This window comes from Arachis hypogaea, chromosome 18, assembly GCF_003086295.3.
Source record: "Arachis hypogaea cultivar Tifrunner chromosome 18, arahy.Tifrunner.gnm2.J5K5, whole genome shotgun sequence".
Lineage (NCBI taxonomy): Eukaryota > Viridiplantae > Streptophyta > Magnoliopsida > Fabales > Fabaceae > Arachis > Arachis hypogaea.
Window position 1 is genome coordinate 7228862 of NC_092053.1, and position 9556 is coordinate 7238417.

The window sequence follows — 9556 nt, forward strand, 5'->3', positions numbered from 1 at the left end:
AATAATATTTGTATTATTATTTTTTCCCTAAAAGGTGTTAGGAAGATATATATAAATCTCATGACTGAGCAGAACCTCAAAATTGGGATCTCAACTCATTTTCCATAGATAGTTAGTTCTTGTTAACATTGCTTTTTGTGAAACTTGGACATGCTACGAATTTAGGAATAGAAGGAAAAAGGAAATTAGGGTTTTACTTTAATCATCCCCTTCTTACAATTCCTTTTTCCTTAAAAGATTAAAAAAATAACCTCTGCTAAAATGACAGTGAAGACATGCATGCAACACTGTATATTGTTCCTTTAAGAAGGCTGTGCTGCATAATAGGTATATATATATATATATCTATGATTTTTTGGCATAGCTGTGCTGGCAAATATAACCATTACCTTTTTGTAGTATTATATTTTTAATTAATTATTACCTCTGTTTTTGTTTAGGCCCTTATTAATTAACTGAGGAACAATATTTTTCTTGCTTCATAATATTTATCATTTTAAAAAAAATTACATTTGAATGGTATGTATTAAATTTTTAAAATGATAGACATATATTATAAGATAGAAGAAGTATAATGTTATTTATATATATATCATGCAGTAAATGGGGACTATAGGAAGAGAGACACAAAACACTATTTAGAGTAGGTGCATGAAAACATACACAAATTTATGTCTGTATATATAATGTTTACCATTAATGATACATTTTAATATATGGGATTTGAGGAATCATATATAGTTCAAATAAACCCAGAGCACAAAGCTCCAAGGAAGAAACACCCTTCAACAATAAAAGATGTATAAAGAAAAACATGGTGGTTAAAAGACTGTTCCACTGGGTAACGAACAACATATACCCAAAAAGGGTCAAACAGTAACAATTTCAAAAATGAAAAGCACTATTCATGTGGTCCTCATCAGCTTCAAAAGAATAAAATATATAGTAGTAAATAATAAGATTCCATCATCATCAATAATTGCAATCATAGATGATAAGAGAAATACATAGATAGATACTTAGATAGATAGATTATTATTACTAGTAATCAAAATGAGATGGATCTGTTGTAATAATAATAAGTGTAGTACAGTGTAATGTTGACTTAATAAAGTGCTCTCCAGATAACAACAATTAATGCTATAACAAGAATAGCAATAATAATAATAATCATTTCATAACAACTATAACATATAATAGGGCAATACAAATATACTATTAAACGTGAGAGGATGAGGTTAATGTTCAGGAAAGTTTATCCCATCCAGTTGTGTATGATTGGGATATCTGATCAACCCTCTCATATTTTTTCACAGATTTAGGTCAAGCATAGAAAAAACCAGCTGATACTCATAGGCTTCCATTTATATCAGTAGAATCCATTAGACTTTTGAGTCCCTTCCCCTTGGTCCAACTTTGCTTGTTTGTTTCCATCCAGCTTTAATCCAAAGTGAATGTGAGGGAAATGAGCCCACTGCATTATTCAAATATTTAATATAATTAATAATAATTTATAAGATCAGACAACAATCAAAAGAGAGAATTAAACTATATAACATACAGCAAAATAATTGATTAACCTTCATGATACTTTCAAGGGTAAATTTCACTCAGCTGTAGGACCGAAGTTAGCTAGGGGTCATTTTATATATAAATCTAACTCATCAACATTATGAAAAATAATCATTAAAAATTTAAACACCTATTTCATTTACACTCATATAGTCTTTTTTTTTTTTTAATTTTAGTGTAATGATCACTCTAATATATAAAATCATGTTTTTTATTATTAGTAAATTGTATTAAGTGTCAACGAAAAGTTATTTTTAAATATACTAATAACACAAATAATAATAATAATAACACAAATAATAATAATGAGAATTACTATTATTATTTTCAATGATCAATTCTTGTAATATTTTTAAGTTTCACGCCTTAACCTATATGTGGTTTTAGATATGTGATGTACTACAAATTAATATCATGCATAACATTTTGCACTGCCTATATATAGAAGCAATTTGACTAAAGAAAAGCATAATTAAAATGGAGGTTATGCATAAATATGACTAGGGCCCCTAGCTTTGTTGCATATATGATTGGGAAGTTTGGGCTAATATCATCATGAACAATTGAATTGAAGATGCATGCATGTACATAATGATCAAAATTACGAATTTTGCTGATATAAATTACACGTCATAGGTAGAGCACGTGAAAAATTAGAAAAGGGATAGTACATCTTTTATCTATTGATACAAGTTTTAACCGAATCATATCTAAGGTATATATACCCTGATGTTTTAGCCAGAAATCACTTATGAGTAGCAGTTTCATACAGCATCCATATATAGGGCAAAAGGATAAAAAATAGAAGTATTATATTTATTATTTATAGTAAAAACCTCTTTTCAACTTTGGAATGATCAGTATTATAATTAAAAAAATTTGTACAGTATTTACAAATTTTGTCTAAATTACTTAAATGAAAATGTTGAGAGATGTATTTATTATGGAGTTCAATTTTTTTTAATATAAAATTAGAACATGTGTAATTTTTAGACATTATATATAGAACTCGTCTTAGTATTATTATGATTAAAGTAAGGTAAAATGAGATACAATGTTTTAGTTTTTAAGAGATTGAAGATATGTTATTTTTTCAATATATATATTTTTTTCTTAGTCTCTATGAGTTAAGCATTTCCTCCTTTTTTTTCTCTAATAAAAAAAAAAAAAATAGAGAAGCCAAAGCAAATGCTGTTTCCTAGGAGAATATTTTTATATCATCATTTCCCTCGTATACAGACTTCGCTAAGCAATCGCATTTGAATTCTTTAGGAAATATTATTTTGTCGTAACCAAATATAAGTGTAAATCTTGTATATTATGTCTCACATTTGTCCCTACATCTTCTTTTACACCATTTTTGGTTAGAGGAGATTAGTTCCTTTGCAGGGTCCACTTATCTGCTAGGATTTCAGGACTTATCACCTCATTTTCTTACAAATCTTTGTACGTAAAAAACGTGTAGAAATTTAATCTGATGGATAAATACTATCATGGTTGCATGTATACACAGTCTGTCATTATTAGTTAATTAAATTAAAGATTATTTACGGAATTACAGGTTAAAGATTTAGGATACAATGTATACATATATTTTAAGAAATATGAATTGGTATATATTTTTATAATTTTATAATAAAAAATGTATATTAATATCACTTAATTTTTTTTTTTAAAATCCAAATTAATATAACTCTGACCAGACTATATTTATTCTTTCTCTTACCAATCACGTATTCAGAAGATATATAAAACAGAAAAAAACTGATTGATAAATATTTCAATTGAGTTTGATAAAAAGAACTATGCAGTTGCCACGTCCACCAAGGTCAAGAGTAGCGAGCAATAAAGTGATGGAAAAAAATAGTGATAGACCATAGATGAATTCATATGACAGAATGAATATGCAGAAAATGGAAAAATAATAATAAAAGCTCTCAAACTCACATTTTTGGCTGCTGTGCTGAAAGCTTCCCTGTGGCTTATGTCTGGATTGCTAGCCTTAATTCTTTGGATTTCCTCCCTGATTAATTCAAATGCAACCACCAGCTGTTATCTTTCTATTTTTTTTCCATAATTAAATCATCTATACTTCAAAAAATTATATCCTAAATATAATATAGTAGATTTTTAAAAAATTTTAATAACCAAAATATATTAGCTAAAAATTGTCAAAATTTACTATTTTTGATTTTATTTAATACATCTTGCAATAAATAAATGCAAAATAAAATAAATTTTGACCTTTTTTTTTTATTTCTAGCATTACCATTTTCAAAATAACTGATTTAGGTATCCAAAGTTTTACTAAGTTTAATTATCCTTATAATAATTTAATAAGCAAATCTCCATGTGAATCGGAAATGGAAATTGAGATAATAACTTCAGTGCCACATTTGCAAAACTGTCAAGATGCTAGTAAAAATAGTTAAATTAACTGACTTTTGATCACTAAATTAAACTCCTATCTTTTTTTCTTTTATATTGGATGCATCAAGGTTTTGTAGATGAGTAATGCTATTTATACCCATGTCACAGTAAATCTTACTTGTGAAAAGATGTCAGCCACTGGAAATATTATTTAAAAAGATAAAAACATAGATATTAATTGTAAAATTCTATCTATCTATCTATGATTTAATATATTATCATATAAGATTCATCATAAATTTAAGTCAATATTAAATTCTTCAAGTCTATGTATCCCCAACACTTTTCTTTATAAGAAAGTTAGCATTTTAATATGGTCTGTGTTGTTCTCCAATTTTTGAATAATCTATTTTTGGAAAAAATAAAAAACCTAAACTTTTATAACTAGCTCTTTTTGTTTTTATTACTTCAAGTCTTTAACCTTCAAATCGTGATTATTTAATATTTTTTTTTCATGTTGATAAACTGCATTCATATGGTAACAATACATCGACCAAATCATGAAACTCAGTTATTTTTACTTGAAGTTAACATTTGAAAATTGTTAAATAATTTAAGAAAAAATATAGGTAACCAACAAGATTTTTGAACAATGTGTAAACAATTTGAATTAATAGGGTTAAAAGAGTAAATTTAATTAGTAGCATTAAATTAGGATGTAGTGTATTTTCATTTGATTGATAGTTGGTCATGTTGTTCAAAATTTTCATTGTTCTCCTAGCACTCTCCATAATTTAATAAGTCTAATCTAACGACTCTCAACTATGAATTTAATATAAAGACAACTGCACATGAGTGTGTTGAACATAAATATATTATGCTATAAGCAGGTATAAGTGATATCCTACCAAAAGGAAAAAAAGAATAATCAAGTTTACAGTATACTATAGTGTATGGGAAAATGCAACGATGTTGACGATTTAAAAATTGTAGATCCGAAATATTATACTTACTTAATGAACCGGTTATAAGCAGAAGGAACACGTTGTCTCTTTTCCGGAGCTGTGATGATCAAAAGATTATTTAGTATGAATATATTGATGAGCAGATTACATATAGAATGTAACTATAATTTATATATAACGGTGATAAATTAGTTTTTTATTAACACGCACTAAAACATGATTTTATAAATCCATTAATCAAAATCATATTGAGCTATATATATATACATACTAGCTAGAGGCAAAATTCACTGTTACATTGAATGGAATGTGATAAAAATTTCTGTATAAGGTTTGTGGTAACATATTTACGAAAAAAGCTAGGCATATGTGTTTAAAAGATAGCTTGATTTGTACAGGTTGTTAATTATTATTTAATTTGGGTGCTATGATGGTAGATTGTACTTATTATTATTGGGATCTGTCAAAATGAATTTGCATATGTTCTAGGGCACAGGCAAGACTGCAACCAAATTAAATAATCGATGGGTCTATTTATTTTTCTCATGTAAGGTCACTATCTGTGTTGAAGTGGGCACTTAACTTTGATGTAAGAAAAAAATGAAATGAAATGAAAAGGCCAATTTGGGTAGCATTGTACCAAAGAAAACCGGTTACTCAGAGAGATGGACGCCCTCTCTCATGAAAAAAATAATCTGAGTTAGTTTCTCATATGACAAGTGACCTCAAAAATAATGATGTGTGTGTTTATTTTGCTTCTTCCATTAATTGTCATCTGCCACTTGTAGAGTTTTCAGTCTGAGTCTTTTTTGTCCTCAACTTCTGGCTCAAAAGGTTCACCTTCAGCCTGGCCTAGTTAAGTACTCTCTTGTTTCATTCATTCATTCATTAATTAACTTTAGCTTCATGATTCATCATCATCATCATGCCAAATGCTAACTACTATTTTCAATGAGACAAAAAACAAATGTATTTGTGTGTATATGTATGTTCAAAAAGAAATTAGCCTCTTTTTCCTACAAGAAACATGTATTATTTATTTGTGGAGTGTGAGACTCACGACGAATGGGAGGGATCCTAGGTTGGGGATCATGGTCTACAGGATCAAATGCTGCTGATAACTTGTTGCATCTTGATGAGGATGATCCCAGTTCCTTGCTGCTTGGATCTTGGAAGCTCAGGTGCTGCTTCTGTGACTTGCATTGTCCACAATATAATTAATAGTAACACATAGAATTAATATATCAACCAAAGTCCAGTTTATGTGGCATACAAACAAATCTATATCCCAATAAATAAAGGGAAGGGAAGGAAGAGAAGGTGAAAGACATATATATATGTATGTATATATATACCTGATGATGGTGAGGGTCTTGAGGAGGCAATGTTTGAAGAGATGCTCCCATGTTAACTGATAGCAGATTGGCACAATGCCCACATCTAACTGTCACTATGGTCAGCAAACTGCTACATGGAACACTAACCTGCCAGTACCCATTTTTGGAATACAACATACACAACCAACCACACATATCATATTAATTACAACTTCATTATTTTTACAATTTCAGTAACTAATTAAAAGCTAAATCATCACCTGCTTAATTTCTCTCTTTCTCTCTCAGTGAAGGGAGAAATTAAACATCAAAGGTTAAGTAAAGTTGATTTTCAGGTTATAGATATATATGTGCAAGATTTTGTAACATTTTGTTTGAACCATCACCACAGGAACGTAATATGTCTGAGCTTTCAATTCAAAACTAGTTGTTATATATGTCTGTAAGTTGCGCTGAAGCTATATATAGCACATTCCCAAGAAAAGAGGTTCCAAGCATGGACAAGAGAAAAAACAAAATTAAATCTTTGGAAGAGAAGACATAGATGAAAAAGAGGTTAAAGATGAGGACAAGAAGCTAGGAAGCTTGAGATACGGAGGTGAGTAATAATATTTGCTTTCATTATGAGAGAGAAAGCTGAATGAATGTGAATGGACTCTGATCTATCTACTTTTTATAATATTAATGGGGTGTCCACTTTGCTTGTGTATGTGTGTTGTATGTAGCAGCATATTGAATCATCCAAAATCCATGTTATAGTAGCAAGCAGCAAGGTGATATTGTGATATGAAATAAGGAACCTGACATGGGCTAATTCAAAAGTTAGCACTCTCACACAAATGTCTCACTTTGCTTTTTGGCTGACACTGCAAGGCAAGGATGATAAAAGATGGAAATTGTAGCCTCATCGATAGAGAGAGAAGGGTGAAAGGGACTTGACTATGGAACGGGCCATGGCAACACCGTTAACCACTACTGCTACATAACAGATCACAGGCTATGAATAAAGGAAAACTCTGTGGATCATCATGTCATAGATACATGAATTGATGCTGATTAAATTTTTCACTGCTCTCTCTTTGTGCAGTGTTATCTCCATTTGAGGGATGAGGGAAAGAGAGATAATGCTTTCTCAAAAGGAGTAAATTTCAACAGAGATATTATGATGAAAGGCATCAGAGAGAGTGTGGTAAAAGTAACCAAAACCCTTTTTTTTTTCCTATATAAAAAAAAACTAAAGCTATAATAATAATAATTAAGGAAGAGTAAATTAAACAAACACATAGAGTGCATTATTTTTGGGTGGTGGGAAAATGGGATTTTGTCTTGATGTGATAATCTCTATCTCTAATATCTCTGAGAGGTTCTTGTAGAAAAGAAAAGAGAGGACACTGCATCAGTACACTTAAAAGAAACATGTCTGAAATTGTGAAAGAAAACTTGATCATCATCATCCGAAAAAAGAAGACGCTTCACTGCCAAAACTCATCATCATCATCAACACAACAACACAACATAGCACCCCTTAGTCCTTCATAACTCATCACACAGAAACAGATATACTTTTTGTAGAGAGAGAAATAGAAATAGAAATAGAAAGAGAAAGAGAGATTTTAATTTCATGGAAAACCTTTGTGTTAATTATCCTCAAGTACATACAGAAAGCAAATTAAAGGGAAAAAAAAAATAAAAAGAAAAAGAAAGAAAAGCTGAGACATTATATTATTGAAACATGGCTAGGCTTTTTGTACAAACATATAGCATATGAGATCATATATACCATGCTATTTGTAGTCACCTGAAGAACTAAAATAAATAAAAAGAGTAAGATAGAGGGGGAAATTAAAGAGCTCTCTATATATAGTAGAAGAAGAACCCTAATACACCTGGGAGTAGAGATAGAGTAGCCCTACCTACTCATCGTAGCCCTTATATATATATTATGCTTTTTAATTTCATATAAATTCATCAAAATCTCGTAAAATTTCTTAGTTCTGACTTACAAATCTCCATTTTTATCTCTCAAATTAGGACAATTCTTAATTATTACTTCCTCAATGAAAGATCCACAATATATACATAACACCTTTACCTCTAAGCAACACAGCTGAAGCACTTCTTAGAACAAAATTAAAACTCAGTTTTCATTTTTCTCATAAAATATAAGTTAGTATGTAGTAGGAGGAGTCAAATCAAATTCTCGATCTAAAGCACATTCCAGCTTAGAAATTCACTTCAATTTCGATCTTCGCTATAATCGTGATCTCGATAACACAGGAAATAGAACATAGCAGCTCATCATGAACAAGAAATTGTATGTTATATTAAGTTTAATTAGAAGAAGAACAAGATGAGAAGATTAAAATTAAAGAAGAGAGGAAGAAGAAGATGAACTAAGAATTGTACCGCTAGAGTGGTGTTGCAGAAGTTGCAGTAAACATAACAAACACGTTCGGTTCCCATCATGTCCATTTTTTTTTTTAAATAAAAAATAAAATATTTGTTGTGAAGAGTGAGTGTTGTGCTTAGTAGGTTTATATAGAGAGATCACAGAAGAAGAAGAAGAAGAAGGAGGTGAAGAGAAATAAAGAGAATTGTTTGGCTGAAACAAAGTGCACACAGCACAAGCTTAGCTAGATAGATCAATGGATTTATTACAAGAGACCCCAGAAGAAAACAACAAAGAAAAATTAAAGGTTAGTAAAAAGGAGAAAGAAACTTTCTTATTACTATTATTACTATTTGTTTTTTGTTTTTTCATTTTTATTATTTGTGATTTATTATTAATGGGAAAAGATGGAAAGGGAAAGGATGTGTACAAAAATCTCAATGGTGAGGATGGGACTAGTCTGGTCGGGGGGTGGGGTTAGCGGCTTTTGATTTTTGAAAGAAAAGATGGATTATAGGATCTATCTATGTCTATGTATATATCATCAAAATGTGTAAGAATTCAAATCACCCCTATTATTTTCTACATCCTAGGTCTTAACCCAATGCCACAAAATTTTATTCCCTCTCATAACAACGTAATTTAAAAAGTTTATAATTATATTTGGGAAAGTCTAGAGCGCCAGTAGATTTATTAAAATTTGGCCAACACTTAGCCAGCAAAAGAAAAATGAGTGATTCTCCACCATTAGATAAAATCTCACACTATTAAATACACTATTGATGGCTAATTGATGATTACAACTCACAAAATCTGTTGGCTCCTAGCACTCCTCATTATATTTATTAGGACTACTAAATAGTAAATACTCATGTCTTAATACTAGTATACCTAGTATTTAGAATTTGAAAACTTATATGAGA

The 9556-nt window shown here is 29.8% G+C and overlaps 1 protein-coding gene across 2 annotated transcripts; it reads right to left on the reverse strand.

Annotated features, from left to right (window-relative positions):
* Nucleotides 1-1016: 1016 nt before the first annotated feature.
* LOC112772312 (putative axial regulator YABBY 2) lies at nt 1017-9137 on the reverse strand. Of its 2 annotated transcripts, none has more exons than XM_025817227.3 (6): nt 8651-9137; nt 6263-6391; nt 5968-6097; nt 4956-5004; nt 3520-3595; nt 1017-1474 (listed from the first exon to the last, which is right to left on the reverse strand). In XM_025817227.3, the coding sequence occupies exons 1-6, from the start codon at nt 8714-8716 to the stop codon at nt 1370-1372; spliced, it is 555 nt and encodes a 184-aa protein (XP_025673012.1). In that variant the 5' UTR covers nt 8717-9137; the 3' UTR covers nt 1017-1369. The 2 variants fall into 2 exon arrangements, with proteins under 2 accessions (XP_025673012.1, XP_025673011.1); XM_025817226.3 differs by having other exon boundaries at nt 5968-6103; nt 8651-9086.
* Between the last annotated feature and the right edge of the window lie 419 nt (nt 9138-9556).

Excerpts from the sequence above, each read along its gene's own strand:
- LOC112772312 (XM_025817226.3), bottom strand. The coding sequence starts at position 8,716 with ATGGACATGATGGGAACCGAACGTGTTTGTTATGTTTACTGCAACTTC. Across the intron at positions 6,392-8,650 it reads TCTGCAACACCACTCTAGCG|GTTAGTGTTCCATGTAGCAG; the intron begins GTACAATTCTTA and ends GGGTACTGGCAG. Across the intron at positions 1,475-3,519 it reads TCAGCACAGCAGCCAAAAAT|TGGGCTCATTTCCCTCACAT; the intron begins GTGAGTTTGAGA and ends TGAATAATGCAG.